Source organism: Hylaeus volcanicus, chromosome 6, assembly GCF_026283585.1.
Source record: "Hylaeus volcanicus isolate JK05 chromosome 6, UHH_iyHylVolc1.0_haploid, whole genome shotgun sequence".
NCBI lineage: Eukaryota > Metazoa > Arthropoda > Insecta > Hymenoptera > Colletidae > Hylaeus > Hylaeus volcanicus.
Genome location: NC_071981.1, coordinates 3,849,061 through 3,874,972, shown reverse-complemented (window position 1 = coordinate 3,874,972; position 25,912 = coordinate 3,849,061). Strand labels below are relative to the sequence as shown.

Here is a 25,912-nt window from a genome sequence, read left to right as displayed (position 1 = left end):
ACTACAATATATTGTTTTAATAAATTATTTAATAATAGGTTCAGACAGCAACCCCTCCAGGGTTTAAATTCAGTGGCGCCATCGGTGGAAAAACGTCCAAGTTTATAGTGAAAATAGTTCGTGGCGTCATCTTATAGAAACGGTAGGAACTATTTTCACTATAAACTTGGGCGTTTTCCCACCGATGGCGCCACTAGTAGTCAGACAGTGCTGTACTTAGAAACTCCAGGACCCTGTTTAAAATATTTTTTTAAGTTTTCACCTTCCACGTTTACAGTTTGAGTTAATGAAATAATTGAATAATTCGTTATTATTTAGTAAACATATGAAAGTAATTTTACTTGGTAAGACGTGAATCTATTCCGTAGCTACATACAAGGACGCCATTGGGAGTCATCTGTACAACCTTCTTACATTCTTCCCAAACCTCAAAGAAGGGAAAGACAAACGTCAAAGAGTAATTTGCCATTGATTAAAAACAAGTTTATCTAAAGATTCTTTCAATTAACAGTGTGTTTTAATTGGGAGTGTAGTTCCAGTTAAATGCGAGTCGTTAGGTTGGTGCATGTGCAACGCACGTCGTGATTCGTGTGTTGCTTCCGTCATTATTAATTTAATGAAAACACGAACTCGATGCGTTTGTAGCACTTAAACGGATGTCGGTTCATCGTTGGATCATGCTTGCGAGAATTCTATTACGTTCTTTTGGAAAGGTAAGCGAGAAAGGGAAATTAACGGCGAACGTGCGCGTTGATGATAGTAACTTTCGTTCAAAAAGCGTGGGAGTAGCGGCGAACTTGCTCTCCGCTGTTCGAGGCTCTCTTTAGTTGGAATAGTGCGTTTGATGCGCTCGTGTACAGCTCTTGTCGGTCGAAATGCGTGAAAAGAACATCGGATGCTGTATCCTCTGGAGCTTGTTTCTCACGTACCACGTGGTCAGCGAGACTCCTCCATCATCAAAGCTAGACGGTAAATAGTTTTTCTCTCAAACCCTTAAGCAGAAGGGTAGTTCCTCGTCGCCCGTTTTAGTTGTTTCCGAAAATGTATCCGAATCGATTTGTCTGAATTGAAGATGAATGAAATCTTCCGCTATCGTTATTACTCCACACGATTGTTCTTCTATTTCGTAAACTATTTAAAAAAAATTGTAAGAAACATAAATTAAAACATTCGTGGATCGCTGTTAGACGAGTCGAGAATTTTCGTTTACAGCATTCTACCGGTATTTTTACTACTGTTTACTTAGGGGAGGTCTGGTTAGTACTGAAATAATTTTTGTACGCTTGCCGTTGGTCTATAATGGAACGTTCCAGAAAGCTTTTGAGACATTCCCTTTTTTTCATCCTGTAATCATCCGCGAGGGAATTTAATGATTATTCACGCCTCTTTTTTCTGGTAAGGAAAGTTTTGGGTTCATCGACCCCAGGACAAACTGTATGTCCTTTCGATTATCGTATCCGACGGGTGGACTTAAAATTTACCTCGTATTTTTTTTACGTCAACGAAACGGAATTTTCGTGACACGAATATATAGTACTTGTTTCGAAGGTATTCGCGTTAGATGGCGAATCCCACTTGCCGATTTGTCTTGAAATCATTTTATCTCGTTTATCGGACAACTGGAGTGAGGATAGTTGACCTCTCTTGGTTCACTGGCAGGCGAGATCTCGATATTCTTATACATGACATAATTTTACCAGGAATAAAGAAGACTTTTTATCGCTGTTGCTTTATTGCTGCCGCCTTGACTTGCGTTGCTGGCAAATTAATTTGTGTTGCAAGAAATGCTGAGGAGGTTTAAAGATTATCTACGGGGTGTACGATTTCGAACGGGGATGTTGACGATTTATGATACTGTTTATCTTTGTTGATGCACTTGACATCGTTGACTTATTAATGCATCAAAAATCCTAGCGGAGATCTGAAACTGTACTCTCTTGTTTCTGTAATAAAATTGATCGAAATATTAGGTCATGGTTGCAGCAATAATTGAAACAATAAAACTGGATCGTAGTGCTGCAGACACAACGCAGCGAAAAGCGTTTTAAGATCGATCTAGAATAAATAAATCTTTTATCCTACGAGAACTTAGGATATTGGTACTTTAACGTGACGAGCAAATTTTTCTACTTAAGCTAAAGTTACAAAACGAAGATAAATAATAAATGATTGAATGTAAAGGCGCAGAATTAATTTCTACGCCTAATACATATCTTTGTGCCTACAAAGAGTTTTTTCAGTCGAGTTTTTTTCGTTTCCGGAAGGAACGAAAGATCACAGTTATCGCGATACGTCGACTGGGCACAAAGAAACGCTTAATAATTTTACTAATTTGGTGCTTGCATCTCTTCTCCGGTGGCTAACTGGATCGAGCGCAGAGTCGTTATCGTTCCATTTCCGGCTGTATCACGCTCTGGTGTACACGCTTGCTAAAATTCTACCTTTTCGGAATACTGCATCTGCTTTAAATTAATTTGCGAAAAGAAATAGATTAATGATTTACAAAAAGTTATACCGCAAACTGAGAAACGATTTTACATTGCAAGGACATTGCAAGTGTCTGCGCGGTCGTGCCCACGCACTATGATGCAAATATTCCAATTCTGTGCTTAATTCAGGCGGTGACTTACTATATACAGGGTGTCGCTCATATCATGAGAATATTGTTACCCCTTTTAAACATTGTTATTCTAAGAAACCGTCGTAACTTTATAACCAATTAATATTTCACGACAAATGTGAAAAATGTAAGAAATAAAATATTTAAAGCTACCATGGTGACCATGATACCATTTGACAATTAACTATATTAAATATCACATTAATTTACATCCCCAACCTTTTCTCAATTTGAAACTGTATCATTCAGGCTAGATCACAGTTTCTATAAAATATTCATTCGAGCACGTCCCACAATTTCCAAGTTATTGGGCCATATCTTCAAGCATGACTGATGTCTTCCTAATTTAAAATTGCAAGATAACATATTAAGTAATCATTTATTTCAGATGTTCTTGTGTATACTGTTGCCACCAATGAAACAGATGGCTACAAAAGATACCTTAGATCTGTGGATGTTTATGGGTTTCGAGATAACTTGAAGGTACTTGGTTTGGGTCAGCCCTGGCAAGGTGGCAATATAAAGACTAGTCCTGGAGGAGGTTACAAGGTCAGCCTTCTGAAAAAAGCTCTAGAGGAGTACCAATTCGATGAACAGAAGATTATCATATTTACAGACAGGTCTGTTTTCTACTTTCTTCATACATGCTGATAATTCATAATTTAACAGTTGTTTTTATGTTTCAGTTATGACGTGATATTTCTGAGTAACTTGGCTCAAATTATTGAGAAGTTTAAGAGTATGGATGCCAGAGTTCTCTTCTCTGCTGAAGGAGCCTGCTGGCCAGACAAGTCATTGGCTTCTAAATATCCCCTTGCTACTCGCGGGAAGCGCTTCCTAAACTCTGGAGGCTTCATAGGCTATGCTTCAGATGTCTATGCAATTTTGAGCTATTCTCCAATAAAAAATAAGGATGATGATCAGTTGTTCTACACCAAAGCATATCTTGACGAGAAGCTGCGGGAACGTCATCAAATTAAACTGGATCATAAGTCTGAAATATTTCAGAATCTGTATGGCGCTGTTGGTATGTGAAAAAATAAATAAGAATATCGGAAGAGAGTTAATAAAATTATTGCATTGCGTTAACTTATCTGTATTCTACAGCTGATGTGGAATTGAAGTTTGTAGGAGGAAAAGCTTCTCTCCTGAACACTGTTTACAACACACAACCGCTGATACTTCACGGAAACGGTTACAGCAAACTATCTTTGAATTCTTTGGGCAATTACTTGGCTGAAGCTTGGAATCCTGAAGAAGGATGCACGATGTGCTGGGAGGGCACGACAGAATTGAATAAAACCCAGCCAGAAACCTATCCAGTATTATTGGTGGCCATATTTATAGAACAACCTACTCCTTTCTTGGAGGAATTCCTGGCCGCGATACTCAGACAATCTTATCCAAAATCGAAACTTCATCTGTTCGTTCACAATAACGTAGAGTATCATCAAGCTGTGGTAGACAAATTCATGAAGAAATTTGGAAATGAATACAAGAGTAGCAAGCAGATTCTTGCTAGCGATACCATAAGCGAAGTTGATGCTAGAATCTTATCCATGTACGTGCAAAACACTTATTTGAATTGAAACTACTTTATATCTTTCTCATTTTTAAATAAAAATTGTTTCACAGGGATTATTGCTTGACGAAAGGGTGCTCTGGCTATTTTTCCATCGATTCCATCTCGCATCTGGACAACGAGTACACTCTGAAGCTTCTGGTAGAGCAGCAACGAGGTATAGTCGCGCCATTGCTGGTTAGACCATACAAAATGTGGAGTAACTTCTGGGGTACAATAACGGACGATGGATTCTACGCCCGTAGCTTCGATTACATTGAAATTGTGAAGAACGAAAGAAGGTGAGTTTCGATCCAATGAACCGAATTTATTGTCCAACTTGACATACAGCGACTGTTTATGATTATTTCATACTTCTAAGCGGTGTTGTCTATGGTTACTCTTCCTGAACTACTTGAAGGAATGTAAACCTAATCGAAAGCAATAGAAAAGTCAGTCTTGAAGGACCTGCGATCGATGCTGTACATGTTGTCAGCGGTACACTCGTAAATGCCAGCATCCATTTGAGTGGCAGGATCAATCTCCAGCTTCGACTTCACTCTGTCTGTTCCCACTTCCCACTCATGTACCTATACAAAAAAAATTCTCTCTGTCGGCCAGGTCCATGCTTGATTATTTTTGGTAGCGTCAAGTATGCTCACGTGTAGATAGAGGTGACTGTAAATCTCAGCACCGTCCTTGAACCATGTGATATGTGGGCGTGGGTTTCCACGCGCAACGCAGAGGAAGGCGATTTTGTGCCCCAGAACGTACTCCAGATCGAAGTGCGATGCTAAGAGTATCTTTGCGCCCTGTACAAATATTTTTAGAGCTTCAATGCGTCGTTAAGGTCTATAATACATTGAGGTTTTATAGGTCTACCTACGTTATGATTGTTGTAATACTGATCACTCTCCGGATCACGATACTTTCCAGTAATGGGCATTCCTATTTGAACTCGAGATTTGTTTTTACCTCGGTTTCGTCCTCTTCGCCCGAAAACATCCTGGCTGTTTAGCAGCAATACGATTAACAGGAATAATATCATCATAAAGCGTGTCATGACGGTCTGGGGAAAGCAAGCGAAATATACGTCTAAGTTAGCAATCAAGTATGAGATATCTGAGGGTTTCACGGCCTGGCTCTTCATGATTGATAACTAAGATTTCCAAGTACGTGCCGTGCCCTTTAAATACGATACTCTGATATTACAACTAGAGGTACCCCAGAATTAGAACTAGCTCCTTTGAAGATCAAATGGAATGCAATAATATTCTCAGATGGTTGGATATCAGAATTCCAGCTTTTCATCAGTCAAACATTCTCGAATTCACACATATTAACATTCCAGCTTTCTAGTGCACTAAAATATAAATGATAATGTACCCTGATCATCTTGCCATTTGATCTCTAAAAAAGCTAAGAAACTCAAAGGCTCAGGGGATAACTTGAGAATCATTCGATGTTTGATCCAATGACGTCTTTATTACTACTGGCGTCTACACTGATTTTGGTCCTTTAAGTAGGAAAATGTTTCAAATATTGCGCAACATTGACTGATACTCACCGAGAACGGGCAGCGTACGATGATCACACGAAACTCTGATGCAACTGACAGTCACCTACTCATTACTCCCCTAGTGTCCTCTCCTATCTATTACAAACGTATAGACAGATACTGTTGAACTGCACTTATGCAGCGCGTACATGAGCCGATTATTCCTTTGACACCTATTGCCACTCGGTTGTTAACGGATTCTAAATCTACTTAACGTTCATCCAATGTAATAGCACTGACGCGAACAGGTTCAAACAAATCAGGATGAAAGTTAACAACACTGGGGATTCGTTACTTCTCCTTTCGATTTAACTCTAGAACTACCAAGCTAGTAAATTTGTTTGATATGTATATACGGGACAAATTTCAAAATTCAAATACATATATCGAACTTCCTTGTACAATCATTCAATTATTAATAATACTTTTTGTATTGGATTCTACTTTAGAACGCACAATTCATTACACAGATTGATATTACTGAACCATTTTGAATATGTTTTATATGCTTCGTGCGACAAACGTACCACCCTTATAAGAGTCAATTGTGATTTAATGAATAAGAGTTGGGGGAACTCTAAATTTCCAAGTGTGCCATTACACATTGGAATTCTTAACAGTAATATGCATCGAAGAAAACAGCGCGGTGTTGGACATGTTTTACTTACGCAGATGCGTACTAATTGCTATTAAATTTTAATTGGGCAAATAATCGCTTGATAGAACTTAACAGGCATCGCTTAATTAGTCTTTTAACATAATTTTATTCACTTGTTCCTTTATTACTTTCTTATAAACAATAAGCCTACTCTTCACACTTGAAAATCCAATATTGTAATTTCGGAGAAACTGAAAAGTAAACATTCTAGTCCTGAAAATTTAACTTACTATTTATAGCTAATTTCCATACTGATATATTAGAATAATAATTGCTGCTCGATGGAGTTGGAAGATCTTTGAACCATTGTCCTAGCACAACCACAAATCAGGGGAAAAATATTAATAAGAGATCATAACATAATCTGTCCTGAAGCCACGTATATCTACTGCATACTGATTGTCCGCCTGGCACTCATAGTACCCAGCATCTTTTTGCGTTGCAGGATCAATCTCCATCTTTGACTTTAATGTATCGTTACCGACAGGCCATTCGTGCACCTACAAACGTGCATTGTACAGTCTAAACGTCATTGCGCATCGTCCATTCAGATCTGAAGCGATAGGAGTACCTGAAAGAACTTGTGATGGTACAATTCTATTCCATCCTTCAGCCAGGTTATCGCAGGTCTCGGGAATCCAATGGCCATGCAGAAGAAGGTGATCTTTCTTCCCAGCATGTAATCCAACTCGAAGTGCGAGGCTTTCACTATTTTTGCTCCCTACGATGTTTAGGTTTTAAAGAAAATATGAAATCGACGCTTAGCATACAAGTCTTGTTTTCACAGGAATCCGAGTTGTTATCCATTATTGACTCACATCTTTGTTTTCGTAGTAATTGAAACTACTTGGGTTTCGATGAGGAATCAGAATAGGCATCCGTGACTTGTGCAGTCTTCCACGACCTCTGCTACTTCCTCTGCGTCCTCCACCTTTTGCTGCTTCTGTGCTCATCAGCAAACCGATGAATAAGAATAGGTACAAAAATTTGCGTCTGGTCATTTGTTTCAAGTGTATAGAGTTCTTTGCACAGTTTACATGAAACAGGTACACACAGATGTATCTTGTCTTCTGAGACAGTCTCTATCGATACACACTAAATATCCGTGGATTCAGTTACATGTAATTAGTCTACGTAACGCTCGAGATTTTTTAAGATAGTTTTGTTTACACTACGACACAGAAACAGTTCTCTGTATGCTAGTTCAACTTCACAGTCCCCGAGTATTTATCGACTACTCGGAGAGACTTGTTCCATGGAGTGATCAAGCAAGATCAGTGGCTTTGGGTGTCCTCTTGTCCCTACAGCCTAAAATATGAATGGTCAGTGCTAGATGTGCATGCCACCACTGGTGACAGAGTTATGAATCTCAATTGGATAATTATACATAACCCATTGCCAGTGTATATTCATCGACCAATCATGACATCACAGTGATTGCCTTACAAAATATTTAAGCGTTGATCTCTGAAAAACAACATTGCCGCGCGCAACCGGCAAACAAGTATAGTGGGTCATAAAAGTATCACACATGTCTATAAGAAAATCAATTATCTCATGAAATTTCTACTGAAACAACAAATTCTATTATGAAATTTTTGTATTAATAGTGTTTATATTGTGGTAGGCAAATACTTTTGTGACCTACTGTATGTTATCCTCATCAATGATCGTGCGTCTGCTTTTTCAAAGACCTTGATCTCTTGAGAATAACAGAGCTATCAGATACTCACGTGTTGTACTCTAACAGTTCGTCCTTTGAGGGTCCCCAATGATGTCCTTGATTATGTTATTCTGATTTATCAAGGTTACTCTTTCATTAAATTAGCGATCAGCAAACTATGATTCATAGGTCACATTTTTCCTGCTATATATGGTGATTGATGGAAGTATAGTTACAGCACACGATTCAGTTCGACCAACTTGTTTCGTTCTTTCAGAGGATTGTGGAACGTGCCCTTCATTAGTAACTGTTACCTAATCAACGCCACTCTGATAAGTAACAAAGAGACACGTCCATCCTACTTGGAAGACAATTTGGATACGGATATGGCTTTCGCTTATGCTAACCGAAAACGATCCATCTTTATGTACGTCAGCAATAGGCTTGACTTTGGACATCTCGTTAATCCGGATAGTTACGATACCACGTTGACAAATCCTGACATGTACCAAGTTTTTGACAACAAATTGGATTGGGAGAAGAAGTACATACACGACAACTACACGGAGAATTTTAATCCTGACCATACTCCCATACAGGCAAGTTTCGTGAATCTTAAATTAAATGTTGACTAGCATTTTAGTTAAGAAATAAATTAAATATTCTCTACAGCCCTGCCCAGACGTGTACTGGTTTCCCATAGTCAATGAGAAGTTCACAAAAGAGCTGGTGGAAATTATGGAGGCGTTTGGAAAGTGGTCAGACGGCACGAATAATGTATGACAATGAAATAGTTCCTATATTTATCTTTTAAACGAGTTAATCCTGTATATATGTAAACATTTATACTAAAATGTTGAGCTGTTGGTGTTCACGGCTAAAGTTAAAGAAGACACACTATCATGGGATATAAAAGATAATAGAACAACGATATTTTTCACAGGATCCAAGATTAACGGGTGGTTACGAAAACGTACCAACCCGTGACATTCATATGAATCAAGTGAACTATGAACCTCACTGGCTATACTTCTTAAAGGAGTACGTTAGACCTTTGCAGGAACTCGTGTTCACCGGATACTATCACGACGTAAGCTATACCATGATCTTTTAATGCATGCATCGATATTTCTAGGATCCACGCATCGATGGCGGTTACGAAGCCGTACCGACTCGAGATATTCACATGAAACAAGTCGACCTCCACGAGTCTTGGTTATACTTTCTTTCTGAATACGTCAGCCCTTTGCAAGAACTTGTTTTTGTAGGCTACCTGTCGAACGTAAGAGTCATTACAAACATCAGAAAATCGGAATTAGGTCATTGGCTGCACAGATTTTGAAATTCGATTAAGCACTGACAGTAAATTTTGGGACTCTTCTTTTTCTGTAATCAATTGCACTTTTTGATAATGGCCTTCACAGTTTGGAATTTTGTAATAGATTGCACTCATTCTTCAAATCGATGACACTTTCCTGACACCTGTATATAGTAAGCACTATGAAGGTTGTTCCGCCTAACACGATCACCTAAAATATCAAAGTATTAACAAAGTGACTTGTTGAAATGTTATGCAATTAGATTAAGCGTTCATTGAGTCTGCTAGTAATTAATTGTTTCTGTATAAATAAACAGCCACCACGTTCCCTCATGAACTTCGTCGTGAGGTACCGTCCGGATGAGCAGCCATCCTTGAAGCCGCACCATGACAGTTCAACCTATACGATCAACATTGCCCTGAACAGGGCTGGGGTTGATTATGAGGGTGGAGGTTGCAGGTTTATTCGATACAACTGTTCCGTGACGGATACCAAGCCGGGTTGGATGTTGATGCATCCTGGAAGACTGACGCACTACCACGAAGGACTCAGAGTTACCAGCGGTACTCGATACATCATGATTTCATTCGTTGATCCTTGAGTAGCTCGACAAGTGATGGGACATCCTTAACCTCTCCAAGGACACATTTTGTAAAGTGACAAAGAGTTGATTTAATTTTTCATTCGATTACGTTTTATTTATTTCATATCAATAGCAATTTACTAGGTAAAAAAATACTTGAAGAACAATAAATATGCGCAGAAAGAAATAATGTTCACATAGGTGATCGTTGAGCATTATTGGCAAATTATTCAGGGCACCTCTTGGTATTCTATTTTTTACTTTCATCGTAACCAGAGTGTACTAGTACGATAGAAAAAGGATTTATTGTTTACAGTAGATTTTCGCAGAGCCCGCAATCAAATACACGATTATGGGAAATATAACATTTGTACGTTTATAATCTCTTATAAAATATAACTAATAATACAAATTACGTTTTTAAATTGATACAATTAACTGACTACATTTTACACGTCTGGTATTTTATTCTTCAAATAATCACAAAGACTCTACACTTCAGTAAATGTTTCAATGTTTTTAAAGTAGCGATTATCATGTAGAATGAAACTCTATTAGCACTGCCGTACGAGTTTTAATTTATTTTTGCAGTTGAAACAATTAAAATGAAAAGAAAGGAACGCACACACCCGTACTAGTGTCCCTGAAGAGGTTAAAGATAATTGAACGAAATATTAAAAATGTATTATTGTTAAGAAAGAAAAGTGTGCATATAATGTCTAAATGTGTTCTCGTACACGTTCATCTTTCGCATAGCAAATTACTTGCAAACTTAACGTTGAAGTGTGAGTAGGTATGCGTCTACGAGAAAAACGTGTTCCCACTGTTGAAGTTATTTTTTTAATATGAGAGCTGAGACGCGAAACAATTATTAATCATAAGTGTTTGTACCAAAATAAAATATTAAGTTACATTTGTATTTAATATACTGTCTTGATAATACCATTAGAATGATCATTAGTACAATTGTTTCGATTTATTTACTTTCTTCGCGCATTTTATTTTTATTAAAAACTTGTTTCCTATTCTTAAGTTATTTGCAACTAACGATATTTTTGCACCTTCAACGCGAAATCTTGTGGTACAGAAATTAAGCTGCATCCTCAAATAATAGAGTAATAAACCTAATTGGAATTACATGTACCAGTGCATAAAAAAAAGTAAAACTAAAAGTATTTCCTCAATTTCCAGACTTCCGCGTTTTTATATAATTGTAAATATGTTATAATGTTGATACTAACAGAGACTTATGAACGGAAGTCTCAGTTACTATCAACTATGAAGAATTGGGCCGTGTAAGCCTCAAAATATCTTATGTTACAATATATTAGGAACATCCGTAGGATAAGTAATTAGAGTAACGTTACGGAATAGCAAAACTTTGAAAAATTGATTTTAATCGTGTTTCACCGCACGTTTATTTACACAGTAGAAACGGAAAATATTTGATCGGAGCGGTATCAATGCAATTGTAGTATGTCACAGAGTAAACATTGAATTTCATTCAACAGACTTCTTTGTACGGAAAGATAAGTACATTTCAAGCATTACACATACGTAGTTTTACTTTGTCGAACCAGCGCCATTATTTTTTTTGTTACATACAGAAATACTTTTACTCCCCTCCCCCAAATGCATAAACACAATCTATTCAAACTAACCTCGACGCAGTATGAATGACGAGTGGTGATGCAATGTACTGTTACGTTATAAAAGTGTTCTCTGCCAGCGAGTGCCTTTGCCCTATAGAACATTTGGTAAACATGAATGCCGTTCGAATTCACATTATCGTTTAATTTATCTAGGCATTATTTACAATTCGATTCATAGAAAAAAGACGTGATTATACATTAATTTTAGTAGCCGGCCCGTTTCAATTCGTTCAGCTGATGCGCCAGCTTCTCCTCTTTAGTTCGCCTCGCTTGGCCTAATTTCCTACATTCAATGTACGTGCTGAGGAACCGTTCCACGTCGATCTTTCTGTTCAGAAAGTTCTCCGCTATTCTTTCACTCTCCTCGTGACTTTCATCCGCTGCCTTCCTCAAGCATTCCTTTATGTGATCCGGAGTAAACACTTCTGATAGTTTGTTGTATCGTTGTATCAGCTGATCATATCTGGCTTTCAGTGTAGCAACTATCTGCACTTTATTTGCTACATCAGACTGCAATTCTCTAAGCTCGGGTTCTTTGGCTACATTGGCCTCTGAGAAGGAAGCAATGCTGGTTAATTGAAGAATTACCGAAGGAAGGAAGGCTACCTCTGATTGATCAACAGTGGACTTACCGGCAGTTTTCTGGACCCAATCTATTGCATCATCAATAGCCAAGTTAACGTCTTTTAGTTCGGAATGTTTGTCCAAGAATTCATCTAAATTGTCATCATCTTCACTGAGTCTTTTCAATTCCTCATTGGACAAGCTGTTCAGTTCTGGGAATGCTACACTCTGAGCCTTAGTTTGAACCTGATTCTGCAACGACGGCTGCTGATAATTAGCGTTTGCGTAATGGGAATTTAAATACGTTCCCTGGTGGTTCGAGTTGTAGCCTGTGGGGTCTGTATTATGCAGTGAACCACCTCTTGAGCTTGTCGTGTACGTAGAATGCTGCGACGACGATCCAAACTTCGCATGATCGTCCCGCGCGACCGCATGACCATCCTCTACATACTGATTACCTGAATGGGTGTAATTGTAAGTGTAAGTGCAAGTACTTCCACTAGCGGATGAATACTGCGGAAACTGTGTGGCGTAATAAGAATTGTACGACTTGGGTGGAATTTCAGGATACTGTTGCAGGGAGAAAGATGGAGAACTTCTTCCTTGCAGATCTGTAATGGCATTGTTATAGATATGTATTTTGTTTCTTTCTATTTTTTTTCGTTGCTCACCTCTATGTGATTGTACAGATCCTGGAGAGATATCTTCCAATAGTTGCGGAGGATTTTTACTGAATTCTCTAATGATAGCTTGAACAACCCGACCAAGATCACTGTGCACTGTGAACTAATGTACAAACTATAGTTGTCTTCCATTCAGAGTGTAAGTAAATATGGAGAGTTATATCTGTAAATGATGTCTTACATTTAGCAGCCCAGGTGCACTGATGATTTCGCTGTGTTCATTACACCAGGGATGGTTTATTGGAGGAGAAACTTTGAGTACTGGCTTTTCCAGTGGAAACTCCGGAGACAAAGAAACCATAATAGCCATTCTCCTTTCCCCAGCATTGAATTGTACTTGATACTCAAAATTTTCCCTTAATTCTACTACACTGTAATGTTATGAACCAAATCAGTTAATCATTATGAAGAATTTTAATCAGAAACCCTTTGCCATACCTTGAACTTGCATCTGCAAACACTGTTTAGATTGAGAGAGACTTGTCAAAATATGGCAAGAGCTTAAATATAATCAATGTAACAAATAAATCAATGCTTAATATGCATCAACATAATTCTTTGCAGTCCTATGTTAATTAAGAATTGACAAAAATGTATTGAGATAAAAAAATATGTACTGCAATAGGTTAACTATAGAAAAAGCGACCTTTAAAAAGGTAAGTAAGAAATATAAAGTATTTTGTTTGAAGATCCAACAAACAATTTAGATAAGTGTCTCATCTATATTGGTATTCATAATTTACAACATACAAAGAGTGACCTTGAGCAAGATTTCTGAATAATATAAAATATTTGGATTAAAAATCCAAAGATTCAATGACTGTAGAAAATCGTTTCAACTAAGCTAGGTGAGTATTCTGCCATGAATCAGCTTCTTGGCACGAATAACGAGCCAATTAGCAATTTATCGTTACTCTCGGTGTATAAAGAAACAAACCTGTGCTCCATTTTTCATGGAAGAATAGCGATTTCCAGAGTCTTTTATTTCGATGGGAAATACAAAGCAAGGTTTGCGAAAAAGATAGACAAAAATCAGACGGGCGATTTAGGTTATGAGTAGAGGTTACAATTAGGAATGGATTCTCTTACTTGTCGTTAAAGATTTTCAACGTGTCGATTTGCAATTTTCTCTTGACAGCGACATTCTCATTTTTTCCACGGAATATTCGCGATATCATTTAAAAGCGTTAAGTTTAGATGATACATTCGCTTATCCTTCGACCTCCCTGTCAAAGTAACCATCCAGCAGCAGTAGCAGAACAGCTGTTTCGTCGCAGTTCACTAGAGAAATATAGCGATCTGTCGTTTTTTAGTAGAGCTTTGTTCCGGGTAAACAATACAACAATGGAGTTCAAACGCTGTTATTGGAGTTAGATTGTAATTTTCAGAAGCTTTTAAACTTTCGTTTCATGAAATACTGACATTGTGTCAAGTGTTTTTGCATGTGTGTGTATCAACTTTAAAGTCGAAGAGAGAGAAAGAAATATGAAATAAGGATAGGGTGAGTGCGAGAGAGAAACATGGGCGACAAGGATAGCTGCAGAATTATTATATGTCAGAGGATACGGTTGTTACGTGGTCTTTGGCGAGTGAAGTGACCACGGGTATGCATTGCTTAGCATACTCGTGAATAGTAAACATTTCTTGTTTTATTTATTAGTGTAGGATAGGGTCTTGTAATGAGAAAGTTGTTTTACAAACATTTAATATTTGGTCCTCTTACAAAGTTACAAATATCTTTAACACTTAACGCTTCACAATTGTTACTTTGTCGCTTTATAACTTTGTCTAAAAGTCTAAAAGATAAAGGGATTAAGGTATACATTGTATTTGAAGTGACTGTTGCGCATCAAAAGATTAGCTTCTCTGTGCCATTTAATTATAGCAAAAACCAAGTCAATGATTTCATTAATTTCTAAAAAGAGAGCTCATAATACTTCATACAGAGTCTTGTGTGAGTGCATGTTATGTTCTTTGTATGTTTCACAAGTTTAAAGAGTGCCAAAAATGTGACCAGTCATAGAAAAGTGAATATGCACAGCAGTAAGAAGGAACAAGTCTTCCATGAGTTTGTGTAAAAATTCATATCACACCTTACAATACAATGAATAGTATTATCATTCAAGATTGAGGTCTGTTTCCATGAAGGAAAGTATATATTGTGTTCCTGAGCACGATGTTTGGTGAAAACGAAGTATCTTGGAGAGATTTATTTGTCATTGGACTGGTATATTTTCCACACAGGAACCATTCATTAATGGCTGCTCTCTCATATGTGAATCCATCTGGAATTATCCAAATGTTTACTTTGTCCTATGCAATTGTATTTATGAGCATAATTTTCATCTATGTTCCTCACCTGAGCATTGAACAGGTTCTTTCATCATTTCATGCGTGATGGGACATAAAAATTCGTGAGGTATTTCAGCGTCATCTATAGGCATTTCTAGAGCGTTGCTGTCTTCACGTTTCAGCCAATACAATTGGGTCTTGAACACTTCTCCTGTCTGAAACCATATTGGTAGTTGCAAACCGACAATATGATGGACTACATCTGTACTAGGTTTAAAATATACCTCTTCGTCGTCTTCAATTTGCAGCCGCTCGATTAGATCATCTTCCGATAAAGTAAGCAATTGTCTTCCAGTTAGGACGGCCGTATAAGCTTTTTTCGTTAACGACGATAGTCCTATTTCGTTTAGCCATTTCAAAGTATCGTCTACTCTCCAGTCTGCAACCTAACAGGCGATTCACTCGTTAACAACGCATTAAACACTCTACCCTCGTGCAACAGGCTTGTAGTATTCCTCTTTGCTGTACCTTATGCCTTTTGTGTCGCAAGTTATCGATCAGGACATTCTGCGATATCAATCGTTGAGGTATTGTCCAAATTAAAATTGTTTTGTCCAGTCCACCTGCTCGTGAGGATTAAGCACTTTTAATGAAACAAAGAAACAATCTAGACCAGGGGTTCGTAAACTTTCGAAATTCTCTCTGTACACCATTCGACTAAGGGATGGGAGTCTTGAATAGTATATATTATGAATAATAATGAATTAAGACCTGTAATAAAAAGAGACGTGTCTTCGGAAAAGGCACAGGTAGTCGCGAAACTTTCATGTTCTTCTAGTACGTACAAGCAAGTCCCAGAATACTAAAATCACATTATTTCCTCCATTATAGAATATATTAATAGGAGAATTAAATACCTGCAGCATGTCTTTCTGATAGATTTTTCCTTTGTAAAGGGGAGAAAAAGTAGTATCGGACATCTACATACCACGCTCCAAATACGGGCAGTTCTATCGGTAGCTACGCTTCCTAGGATCTCGCCTTGAATCGGTGAGAACCGGACACAAGTCACGTTACCACCATGCCCAGTTAAAGTCTTTTTTTCTTCGTACCGTGTGTTGCCATCGCTGCTTCCAGTGCCACCGGTCAGAATTTTAGTTTCCTTGTAAATGGTTACTTGCCATAACTTGACCAAGGAGTCGTTACCGCTGGTCGCTAGTAGATAGCACTGCTTGTCGTTACTTGTATTCGACTTTCTCCCTAGGTTTCAGAGCAACACGAAACGATTGACGGCTAGACATAAAATCGCTATGTGTTATTATATTACTTTACCAGCAAGTGTGAAATTAGCTGTTGGGCTGAAGTCACATCCCTGAACACCTAAGTCATGAGCTTCTTCACACGTCATCAGCGCGCTGCAACACTTATAGTTGGTGGTGTCGAATAACCTCCAGGTTCCCTCATTACAAGCAGTAACCAAGTAATGGGAATCATAGGTAAAAGCAATCGCGTTTACTGCATCAGAATGACCGCTGTAAACACTGCAGTAGTTTCCAACAATTTAACAATTGCATAATAGTATAATCTAGTATAATCAGTAGCAGGATACTGTATTCCCCACATATATTTCTTTTTTTTTTATAAGTATGAAAGTTGTACCAAAGTTCCGCCATATCGTTCACATCCCACAGCGTCGTCCTTTCATCGTCCCCAGCTGTGGCAATTTTTGTACCATCTGGCGACCATCGACAAACTCGGACTCCAGATCCAGAGTTGACAAAAGAAGATTTTGCTTGAGAACCATTCTACAGAAAATCAAAATACTGATGCAAACGCATCAATCAATCAGTTGGTAGTATTACGTGGTATTTTTTACCTCGGTGTTCCAAATGATTGCTGTACCATCCAAAGAACAAGACGCAAGCATACCACCACACGGGCTAAATTCCACGTAGTTTATGCTGTACGTGTGACCATCCAGTGGGCTGTAAGGCTTCTCTTGGAATTTCATAATAATCTCGCCCTCTTCTTCATCAGTCTCGATGCTCCAAATGCGCACCACCTTGTCCCTGAATTCGACAGAACAATAATTGAACATTTGATAAAAATTTAAATAAAACTGACCCAGATCCAGAAGCGATGAGATTATTTCCATGGAAGGCTACGCTGTTTATCACGCCGGCCTGGTTCTCTAGCCTTTGAATTAATCTCACGTCGTTTATCGACGTCTCTGCGTTTCTCATTACGTCTCGTTCGTGTTTAATGCTCTACGAAAGGAACAGAACATTTGTCTATGCTCCACTGCGAGTTGTTTTCAAATTGTTTCTACCTCTTCGTCCAGGAACAACATAGGCGCATCGCGCCTAGCCAGCTCCGAATCGAGGCACAAGCTTCCCGTTAAATCCCAAACGATAACAGATTTGTCGTTGGATCCTTGATTAGCGACAGAAGTATACACAACGATATGGATTTCTATGTTGTTTTAACAATCTAATATTAGTTGTTGCACACTTACCAGTGGCTAATAAGTTTCCATCTCGTGAAAACGTACAGCATGCTACGTATCTGTTGTGCCCTGACAATGTTGCCATTATTTTTCCAGTACTCTGAAAGATTATTAAAATTGTCCAAGGCTTTGTTCCCTATATGTCCTAGTGGAGGGGTTCTGTTTCCATCCTACCGTTTCCCATATTACCGCTGTCTTGTCGAGTCCACTGCTGACAATGTACAATCCGTTTGAATTGAAGCGTACACAAGTTAAGGCACTACTATGCTTCTCCATTACTCTGCAGATATCTATCTTGACAATGGACGGTTGAGTCTCGCATTTAGCCTGTATCACAGTTATCTCCCATAGTTTAACACAGTGATCATTACCACAAGTAACTAGTTGGTATTGCTGTGTGAATGGTTCATTATCTACAAATGTATCGTATCGTATCGTTTGGAATCCGTTTGTATGTCAAGAGACGACCACTCTAAACCACCTACAATACGTACTTGTAACCTCCTGAAACGTTGAAAAATCGCAAGAAACGACACCCAGATCATGAGCATCATCTACCCAGGCTAATTCAGTGATTGCTTGATTGTCGGAAACACACGAGTCCATAATATCGGCAGTGGAGAATAGCTTCAAGACGCCGAGCGTGCAAGTTGTTACTAACCAACTTGAATCCGGCGAAAAACATACACTCTGTACAGCACCGTCGTGCTTTTGAAAACATCTAAGTAACGATACAAATATTTAAAAAAATTAATTAAAATTAATTAATTAATTAATTAAAATTATACCTTATTAGACTTCGTCGAACTAGATCCCAAAGGCAGACTTGGCCATTGTCTCCAGCAGTTACAAGTAGAGTGGAATCTGGAGAAAATCTACAGACCCTTACAGCTTCTCCACTCACTTGTACCATGGTGTGTATTTTGGATCCTGTCTGCCAAAGGACAAGAATCATGTGTACATTATACATCATCCAAGGCAACACTATATCAATGAGCAAATCATAATCAATAAAATCATTTTACCTACTCTTAAGTTCCACAATAATGTTGTGCCATCTATGCTAGCAGAAGCTAGCATTGTTGACCGAGGGCTAACTTTCACAGATGTAACTCCATACTTGTGCCCTAAAAGAGGCGAAAAGTAGGCTTCTACGTATCCACTGCCTGCCTTCCATTGCCAGACCCGAACGCGTTTGTCTCTAAAAACATCAGAGACAAGCATATAATAATTACTTATTATTTTAATTTTATTCTTACCCTGATCCGGTCACCAATATGCAGTCCCCGGCAAAATCAACGCTGTTTACGTCGCTTGTGTGAACTGCTAAAGTTTGCAGAGCTTGTACATCACCAATTACAGTGGTAGACATATTTGAAGGTAGCTAGTAATGAATTCCAATCCTATTTATTCGTCGAAGGATCGCACCTGTTTTTCTTTGGCTCGCAGCATGCTAATCGTGGCACTGAAAATAAAATGCAATTTTGAATACTAGGGTAATGCGCACGCAGAAGGACACCGTGGGGATTTCCCAACTTGGGATTTCCCAAAGAGCAGGAACGTCTTCAGAAGATTTTCCCCGCGAAAAAAGAAGATAAAAAGTTACACATTAAATGTTAATTGATCAACCGATAAAAAAATTGAATGAAAATATGTAAAAAGTGCTGAAACGAATGAAAATAGAAAATGTGTTACGGTTGACCCCAGTCTCCCCTACGTGGTGTAAAGAAGTGTAGAAAGCGCATAACCTTGACATTGATTAATGCACGCGTTCCGCAAACGTGGCTCTATAGTACGGGGCATCCTAATCGTGATTACATCGCAGGAAAACTTTTAGTTTCATATACAGTTGTCACTGTCATTCAGGTAAAGCGTTATAAAATATTTATCCTCGACGAATTGAACCGCGCGGCTAGTACCATCAAATCATTCAGAATACTTATTCATTTATTTAAACTTTCCGTGTGTTTGAATTGACAAATTGAGTATTGGTTTATCATAATCAATTTTGTTTGTTACATCATTTTCAATTACTACAAATTATTGATAAATTACTTACAGAATTTGTTTATACTAACTGAAAGTAATGATTTTTTGAACACGTTGAGGGGGGTTTCCCTTGATTGGGTCCCTAGGCACCATTTTGTTTTCCCATGGGATGCGTGTACGTTAAACAAATGTTTGGTTCTTCATCAAATACATGTACAAATTTGATTGATTTTTGAAGCTATGATTGTGCAATGTATTATAGTAAATTCTGTATTGACATTTCACGTGTCATATGAAATGCAAACAAACTTTAGTTTATTCCAAAAACAGAAACAGAGTTACATTCATTATTTTACTAAGCAGTAATTTATAAGTAAATTACTTTTAAAGTAAATATTAAACAACAAGAAGCGAGAAAAAGAAAAAGAAACGGGTACTCACGTTATGAAAAGGCACATGTTCCGAGTTTCATCACAAATTATAGAGTGGTCCGATTAGAAAACATAGCACAGACATCCACTGTTCCGATCCGCATTACACAATGCACTCATAATAGTGAAATGCGTGTAACGTCAAACATTTAATAGCAACTTTCCTGACCGGAGCACTTGACATTGTGACGCTAAACCGTTAAACGCATGTCTACTTAGCCGGTAAAATCGATAGTACGGAAATAGAACTCTATCGCGTACGAGTACGACTCTTTTCAACCACCTTGACAACAATTGATAATTAACACAAATAATAGAAACATTAGTCCTTAGATACCAAATCATTCCATCATAACTTTAAACGTGATAGTTGAGAGTGTTTGTTGAACCATGTTTACCCTGTGAATTTGTTGTACTTAATTCGTTTTAAATTTCAATTTTTCGAGATAAATAGATCTTATCAATATTGTCTGACGTAGGTTTATCGTTTGTCGAGTTTTTTTTGTTCTGTTACTGTCAATAAATGTAACTATTGTTCGTTCAATCTAAAGATGGAGTTGGTGTAAACAACAGATACTGTTGGTAGCACTGTAATACATTGTAACCAACTGTAACTTTTGTAAGAATCAGAAAATACCTTAGATATAAAGAATTGAATCTGGTTGAATTACTAAAATTTGTTGGAAAATAGGAATCATATTATATAGCAGGAAAAAACATAATCAGTTTGGTTGTAGAGTTTTATTTGTTACTGTAATAGTAATAAGATATTTGATCGTTTCTGTTCAGGAGGAAATTGGTTAGTTCTGTTTATTAGGATGCTATTATTAATACGCTTATGGTATAAATATCAAAATATTCATCTTTTTTAACTTCCATTAGCTCTCACAACGAGTCTGTGATTTTGACTTAAACTCTGACTGTTAGGGTTGATGGTGCAGTTTGGTGGCAACGTTTTGTGAAGATACATAATTGGCCAATGGCGCGCCGATGATTGTCCGTACGCTGCATGATCCTTGGATAAATAATAGGGGTAATATTTTTCGCTACAAGGCCTCCATTGATCTTCATTAGAGCCCACATAACACCTACAAGATATGGATTATTGATACTAGAAACTGGTTCATAATATATGTAATGACTTAGAATATCTTACCATGGATAATGATATCCATGTGAAAAGCCACATTTATGGTTAGGGTTGCAACAATAATCCCAGCTACCATATTCACTTCCTTCGGTTTCGCAGGACCAGAAATCAACAACCTCATTGCGTTGACAAACTGTGCCATTCTTGCAAGGGTGACCATTTACTGTATAATGTTGGAAAGTGGACAATTCTTTTCTTGCTAGTTGGTGGAAAAGGAAACAAAAAATTCAGTCATCTATTTTAAATAAGTTATATACTATCATTTTTACTTACGGTACAAGAAGTCAAATCCCTGTTCAAAACCATCTGAAACAGGGCGAGAGCCGGCAACGTTATCGATCTGATGATCCTCGTTATTCCCAGGCCTGAATTTATTTCTGGTTGGAAAAGGAGGATGGAAATCTGATTCTAGAGGATGAGTTCCGTCGTCGAATACACCATGAGTATGATGATCTTGCGCGGGAGGAAATGGTTGATTGTGTTCTTCTGGGACTGATGCGCAATAAGGATCAAGATCTCTCCAGGCGTATAGTAAATGATCGTCATCCTGGATGTAGTCAACATTTGGCCTCAGATCTCGTATCGGTATTTCGCTCAGCATACAGTTATCTCGGGTATTATCGCTAGCGATCCTATAGACAATGGAAGACTTTAAAAATGTTAATAAATATAAAATTCAATTGCAGTAAAAAGAATGATGCTTACATATAATTGAAAGACATGCAGGGTGGTATGGCACCCGTGTTCCTCATCGTGGAGCACTTTTGACGGCACTCGGATTTGCTGTCCGCTCTTGTCGAGGACATTATTGCGTGGGCCATTAGTTTGCATGGCCTGTAATGTTGCGAGTAGCAAAGTTCATCCATTTGTAACTGATTGGGTAGCCTGTCGTGCGGCGTAGCTACATCAGGGATGGCTAAGGGTACAGGGTATGCTTCGCAGCCGTAGGAGAAGCTGCTTCTTTCATATAATTCCGCTCCATCCATGTCAGGCATATTGGTGGGGTTTATATCTCCAGGTGGCCAATCGCTCAAGAAACAATTGGTCGAGGCACGATCTTGACCATGTCCGTGCACATGATCGTTATACTCTTCCATTCCATATTTGAAGACAAAACTTCTGCAGACAAACTCTTGCGACATAGTACACGCAAACTGACACTCTCCTAAGTCGTCGACATGCATCGACTTCTTTGTGACATCTGCAGGTATACCAAATCCGCTTCTGACCCTAGAGAAACACTCTTCCTCTGGGTACTGATTCGTTGCTTTCTTTGAGAGACAAACCTTGGTATCTTGAATGATCACATAGCTGTCGTAATCGCGATCAGGCTCGAGATCCGTGTAAAAGTTTAAATCTTGGTGAGGAAGATCGCTCAGTAAACAGTTGTCCGTAGGGTTGGTATTCAACACATTGTATCTGCATAAAAAGAGAATACGAAGTGAGAGCGGTTGGTCAGCTTAATTCAATAGAAAATAAGACAGAAGAAGCAGCCTGTTCTTCGATCTATATACCTATAAGCGAAACTTCCACAAGAAAAAGCTGATTCATTGACACAAAGATCTTCGCACTGCATCAAATCACGCGCCAGACAAGTTTTACGCAACACGCTCCTACTTAGTTTTGACCCCGCTGCGGATCTAACGGAACATTTCTGTGCTCTTGGCGATTTTTGATGTTCTCCGTAAGGAATTTCTTTCGCTGTCGGTACAAAATTATCGTTATATCCAAACGCGCTACCATAATTATGAAATTTTCCATAAATCTGATCGGTTTCCCGTGGGATATTGAAATCCTGCGGTTCCGATCGATCTTCGGGTCGATGCTTTGGAAAAATTGAAGATCTTTCGTTCGAAAATCCTTTGTTGTAGTTGATGGGAGCATCGTGGACAGAATTGTCGTAAATAGGACCAGGATAATGCATCTCTGGATTCTGCCAAATAGGCCCATTCCAGTTTTGAACATTTTCGCCAGGGAATCCGCCAGGGAATTCCTGGTTAGTTGGATAGCTTTCCGGATAGTTTGGTGGGCCTGGAAGATCTTCGTTGGTACTTTTGTGGTCCAACCGTGACCATGAACCACCTTGCCGATTTTGATCATAAACTCTAGGCTGATCTGTCCATTGTGTAGTGGCCCACGTAGAAGGCGGACAGTTTCTATTCCTTTCATAGTAATCGTATCTAGGATCCATCAAAAAATCTCTGTCAACATTCATGCGATAGTATGGCGTTGCTGTTAGTTCACACACGCCGGTTGAACCACCCGATCCACTTCTGTAAATTGGAAATAAGTATCAATGAGACATCAATGAAAATGTTTGCTTCCCTCACCTATAGTTAAAACCTTTGCAGTCGAAAGTCTTCTCGTAGTCACATGTTCGACGACAGTCGTGCAAGTTGTCACAGTTTATGGCACGTTGTACGTGCAGTTCCATCGTCTTCATTCCAGGTTGCATTTTTCGATGACAGATAGGAACTAGACATTTAAAAATATACTCGCTGTTTGAATATGTATATACAAATGAAAGTAAAAACGTCAAGGGAAAAACAGATAGATGATTCTTTCTCACTTCATTCACCAATGAACTTACTCCTTGATATCATTGTTGAACTTGGAATTAGGGGAAGAAATATTAGCAAAAGCACCAGAGTCCTTAACAACAATTTCTCCAACATTTTCACCAATTTTCGTTATCCACCAGACAAACAAACAATTATAATATTTTCGAAGGTATCATATCGGAGGTGTCATGACCTCCTGGGGGTTTGTCAACACACATGTTTCACATACTGGCGAGTACTTGTACAGAACCGGCACTTTAAGGGGAATAAATACGTGTGAGAGCACAAGGTGGAAATTGCAATGCATGTACAAAAGGTAATGGCGAAATTACAGACCAGCGTGATTTTATAGACAAGTGAACGCTCTTGTGGAACTAGTGGGAGATATTCGCGCGTCAAAGGAGGGATTCCCCCCTTAACGATCGTGTACAAACTGCGGGGACACTAAATTCATTATTGAAAAAATCAAAGAAATTTATTTAACTATCTTACGTAAAATTAGCTTTATGAATGAATGAAATCTCAGTGTTCTCTTCTTTAATTGCTCCATCTTTATTTATTCCTATAATCTTTTATTTGCAAATGATCTATGTTCAGTGAATCGTTCTAATCTTTTTTCTCTCTAATTTCTAACATTCTCATCTGTTCTCCTTTGCAACAAATATTATCTTCTTTGCTTCCAAGAGTCTGATTATACCCGCAACGAAACGAATGCGATTTTAAAGTCGAACAAGCTCCATTGCTCATGTCCTTGTAGATTCGTCAAGGACATGGCAATTATTTCAGCTAGCCCGTCCTTCGTGGTTGCATATATCGTCGCCGTAACTCGTCCTCAGTGAATGATCGTGTATTACAGAAATATCGACGTCGAATTAACGTCTGAACGTTTATCGGAAGAATGATAATCGCGACAAGAGTAGAATAATGACCATTTTGTCTCGTTCTAGATGTTATCACCGTGTTGTGATTCGTGTCAATGCCGTTCTTTCCCTAATGTACAATATAATGAACAAACTCTCACTCGCGGGAGGCGCATAAATCGCGTGATTCATCGCGAAAACAGTTTTCCTTCCATTTTTTTTTTTTGTCTGTTTGTTTTACTTGATAAATGTCCACTGATTGGAATAAATCACAGCGAAGGATAAACATAGAAATACACTTATAATACGCTAAATTTTACTGTTTTTATTTGATTATTTCAATGTTTAATACTTACAGTCTAACGTTAGGGGAGATTTATTCCATTCGAACTTCTGCTGAGTTTTTAACGTAACATTTTCACTTTTCGGAACCTTCGCGTCTTCGTCATGGCGTATTCTGGTAATCCCGCTAGTACGAGGAACATATCTAATTTTTGTATCGACTGTTTTGTCGTGTCTGTTCAATACTCTTTCTTGAACAATCTTGGCAGGTGCTGGATGATTGTGTGTGTTGAATTGAGTCGAAGAAAATGGAGGGGAGACAGAAAAATAGAACTCGTTCAGGTGATTCTTTGTTTTCTCTATTCCTGTTAGTCGTGGACGAGATGGATTTCCAAAGGATTCGCGATGAACACCTTCTGTTGAATAGAAAAATCAGGCGTTTCTTTTATCAGTCCGCTACATTATACATTTTCGTTTAGTGTTCTAGGTGTACAGTTTTCTCCTATCTTGTTACACAGAAGATTACCGTGGACACGCACGAAGGCTTGTAACTCACCTAAAGGATTGCTCGATGCTGGCTTTTGATTTCTATTTGCGAGGATGTCCAAGACTCTATGGTTGTCGTCACCGGAAAGAAAACGTCCGTCATGATCGACAAACCGATCGTAGATACCAACGAGCCCGTAACTCGTCGTACTGTATCTGCTTCTTAACATTTCAAAGACGTATCCTTTTATCGATTATCAGATAGGTTTAATTAAATATATCCTTAATTTTTCATTTATTAGATCGTCCCATAAGTTCGTGCCGAAAACTGTGTCGAAATTTAATAAAAAACCACAGAAATTTTCTAGTAACGGTATAATGACTATCTGAGAGAGGTGAGAAACTATTGTGAAATGAGACAGATTATCTTTTCCTGTGACACTTAAATAGCACGGCCGCTCCAACGGTATACGCGCGCTCTGATTGGTCTGGGT

At 38.3% G+C, this 25,912-nt stretch overlaps 5 protein-coding genes across 10 annotated transcripts; 1 reads left to right on the top strand and 4 right to left on the bottom strand.

Moving 5' to 3' along the window:
- Window positions 1–792: 792 nt before the first annotated feature.
- On the top strand, window positions 793–10,881 carry LOC128878646 (procollagen-lysine,2-oxoglutarate 5-dioxygenase). Its single transcript, XM_054127003.1, has 9 exons — window positions 793–969; window positions 3,009–3,240; window positions 3,307–3,647; window positions 3,728–4,181; window positions 4,256–4,483; window positions 8,338–8,659; window positions 8,733–8,837; window positions 9,004–9,150; window positions 9,696–10,881. Exons 1-9 carry the CDS (start codon window positions 876–878, stop codon window positions 9,978–9,980), a joined length of 2,208 nt encoding a protein of 735 aa, XP_053982978.1. The 5' UTR covers window positions 793–875; the 3' UTR covers window positions 9,981–10,881.
- Window positions 4,489–7,714, bottom strand: LOC128878652 (immunoglobulin domain-containing protein oig-4-like). Of its 2 annotated transcripts, XM_054127013.1 has the most exons (5): window positions 7,216–7,714; window positions 6,969–7,118; window positions 5,068–5,250; window positions 4,844–4,993; window positions 4,489–4,771 (listed from the first exon to the last, which is right to left on the bottom strand). In XM_054127013.1, exons 1-5 carry the CDS (start codon window positions 7,396–7,398, stop codon window positions 4,613–4,615), a joined length of 825 nt encoding a protein of 274 aa, XP_053982988.1. In that variant the 5' UTR covers window positions 7,399–7,714; the 3' UTR covers window positions 4,489–4,612. The 2 variants fall into 2 exon arrangements, with proteins under 2 accessions (XP_053982988.1, XP_053982989.1); XM_054127014.1 differs by lacking the exons at window positions 6,969–7,118; window positions 7,216–7,714 and adding an exon at window positions 5,749–5,910.
- An 849-nt stretch (window positions 10,882–11,730) lies between the features above and the next one.
- On the bottom strand, window positions 11,731–14,318 carry LOC128878647 (vacuolar protein sorting-associated protein 37A). Of its 2 annotated transcripts, XM_054127005.1 has the most exons (5): window positions 13,951–14,314; window positions 13,043–13,232; window positions 12,850–12,964; window positions 12,247–12,789; window positions 11,731–12,165 (listed from the first exon to the last, which is right to left on the bottom strand). In XM_054127005.1, the coding sequence occupies exons 1-5, from the start codon at window positions 14,037–14,039 to the stop codon at window positions 11,819–11,821; spliced, it is 1,284 nt and encodes a 427-aa protein (XP_053982980.1). In that variant the 5' UTR covers window positions 14,040–14,314; the 3' UTR covers window positions 11,731–11,818. The 2 variants fall into 2 exon arrangements, with proteins under 2 accessions (XP_053982980.1, XP_053982979.1); XM_054127004.1 differs by having other exon boundaries at window positions 12,247–12,964; window positions 13,951–14,318.
- Window positions 14,319–14,549: 231 nt separating this feature from the next.
- LOC128878644 (WD repeat, SAM and U-box domain-containing protein 1-like) lies at window positions 14,550–20,572 on the bottom strand. Of its 2 annotated transcripts, XM_054127001.1 has the most exons (18): window positions 20,090–20,572; window positions 18,919–19,124; window positions 18,689–18,860; window positions 18,448–18,593; window positions 18,154–18,380; window positions 17,834–18,072; window positions 17,669–17,759; window positions 17,483–17,586; window positions 17,278–17,420; window positions 17,030–17,222; window positions 16,813–16,958; window positions 16,486–16,694; window positions 16,142–16,413; window positions 15,925–16,015; window positions 15,682–15,776; window positions 15,438–15,599; window positions 15,221–15,368; window positions 14,550–15,146 (listed from the first exon to the last, which is right to left on the bottom strand). In XM_054127001.1, the coding sequence occupies exons 2-18, from the start codon at window positions 19,029–19,031 to the stop codon at window positions 14,983–14,985; spliced, it is 2,715 nt and encodes a 904-aa protein (XP_053982976.1). In that variant the 5' UTR covers window positions 19,032–19,124; window positions 20,090–20,572; the 3' UTR covers window positions 14,550–14,982. The 2 variants fall into 2 exon arrangements, with proteins under 2 accessions (XP_053982976.1, XP_053982977.1); XM_054127002.1 differs by lacking the exons at window positions 18,919–19,124; window positions 20,090–20,572 and having other exon boundaries at window positions 18,685–18,823.
- Window positions 20,573–20,786: 214 nt separating this feature from the next.
- Window positions 20,787–25,800, bottom strand: LOC128878643 (uncharacterized). 3 transcript variants are annotated; one of them, XM_054126999.1, is made up of 8 exons: window positions 25,489–25,800; window positions 25,007–25,348; window positions 23,560–23,704; window positions 22,744–23,502; window positions 21,935–22,648; window positions 21,503–21,861; window positions 21,236–21,392; window positions 20,787–21,167 (listed from the first exon to the last, which is right to left on the bottom strand). In XM_054126999.1, exons 1-8 carry the CDS (start codon window positions 25,646–25,648, stop codon window positions 20,948–20,950), a joined length of 2,856 nt encoding a protein of 951 aa, XP_053982974.1. In that variant the 5' UTR covers window positions 25,649–25,800; the 3' UTR covers window positions 20,787–20,947. The 3 variants fall into 3 exon arrangements, with proteins under 3 accessions (XP_053982974.1, XP_053982973.1, XP_053982975.1); XM_054126998.1 differs by having other exon boundaries at window positions 20,788–21,167; window positions 21,236–21,428; window positions 25,489–25,795; XM_054127000.1 differs by lacking the exons at window positions 25,007–25,348; window positions 25,489–25,800 and adding an exon at window positions 23,820–24,095 and having other exon boundaries at window positions 20,789–21,167; window positions 21,236–21,428.
- Window positions 25,801–25,912: the final 112 nt, after the last annotated feature.

Excerpts from the sequence above, each read along its gene's own strand:
- LOC128878646 (XM_054127003.1), top strand. The coding sequence starts at position 876 with ATGCGTGAAAAGAACATCGGATGCTGTATCCTCTGGAGCTTGTTTCTC. Across the intron at positions 3,648-3,727 it reads GAATCTGTATGGCGCTGTTG|CTGATGTGGAATTGAAGTTT; the intron begins GTATGTGAAAAA and ends TGTATTCTACAG. Across the intron at positions 8,660-8,732 it reads CTGACCATACTCCCATACAG|CCCTGCCCAGACGTGTACTG; the intron begins GCAAGTTTCGTG and ends TATTCTCTACAG.
- LOC128878652 (XM_054127013.1), bottom strand. The coding sequence starts at position 7,398 with ATGACCAGACGCAAATTTTTGTACCTATTCTTATTCATCGGTTTGCTG. Across the intron at positions 7,119-7,215 it reads ATTACTACGAAAACAAAGAT|GGAGCAAAAATAGTGAAAGC; the intron begins GTGAGTCAATAA and ends TAAACATCGTAG. Across the intron at positions 4,772-4,843 it reads ACAGTCACCTCTATCTACAC|GTACATGAGTGGGAAGTGGG; the intron begins GTGAGCATACTT and ends TTTTTTGTATAG.
- LOC128878647 (XM_054127004.1), bottom strand. The coding sequence starts at position 14,039 with ATGATATCGCGAATATTCCGTGGAAAAAATGAGAATGTCGCTGTCAAG. Across the intron at positions 13,233-13,950 it reads TTGAAAATCTTTAACGACAA|TGTAGTAGAATTAAGGGAAA; the intron begins GTAAGAGAATCC and ends ATAACATTACAG. Across the intron at positions 12,965-13,042 it reads GTGCACCTGGGCTGCTAAAT|TTCACAGTGCACAGTGATCT; the intron begins GTAAGACATCAT and ends TTTGTACATTAG.
- LOC128878644 (XM_054127001.1), bottom strand. The coding sequence starts at position 19,031 with ATGTCTACCACTGTAATTGGTGATGTACAAGCTCTGCAAACTTTAGCA. Across the intron at positions 15,777-15,924 it reads CACGTCTCTTTTTATTACAG|GTGGACTGGACAAAACAATT; the intron begins GTCTTAATTCAT and ends CCTCACGAGCAG. Across the intron at positions 15,600-15,681 it reads TGCGACACAAAAGGCATAAG|GTTGCAGACTGGAGAGTAGA; the intron begins GTACAGCAAAGA and ends ATCGCCTGTTAG.
- LOC128878643 (XM_054126998.1), bottom strand. The coding sequence starts at position 25,648 with ATGTTAAGAAGCAGATACAGTACGACGAGTTACGGGCTCGTTGGTATC. Across the intron at positions 23,705-25,006 it reads ATCTCCCCTAACGTTAGACT|TTCCTATCTGTCATCGAAAA; the intron begins GTAAGTATTAAA and ends TTAAATGTCTAG. Across the intron at positions 21,168-21,235 it reads CATGGATATCATTATCCATG|GTGTTATGTGGGCTCTAATG; the intron begins GTAAGATATTCT and ends CATATCTTGTAG.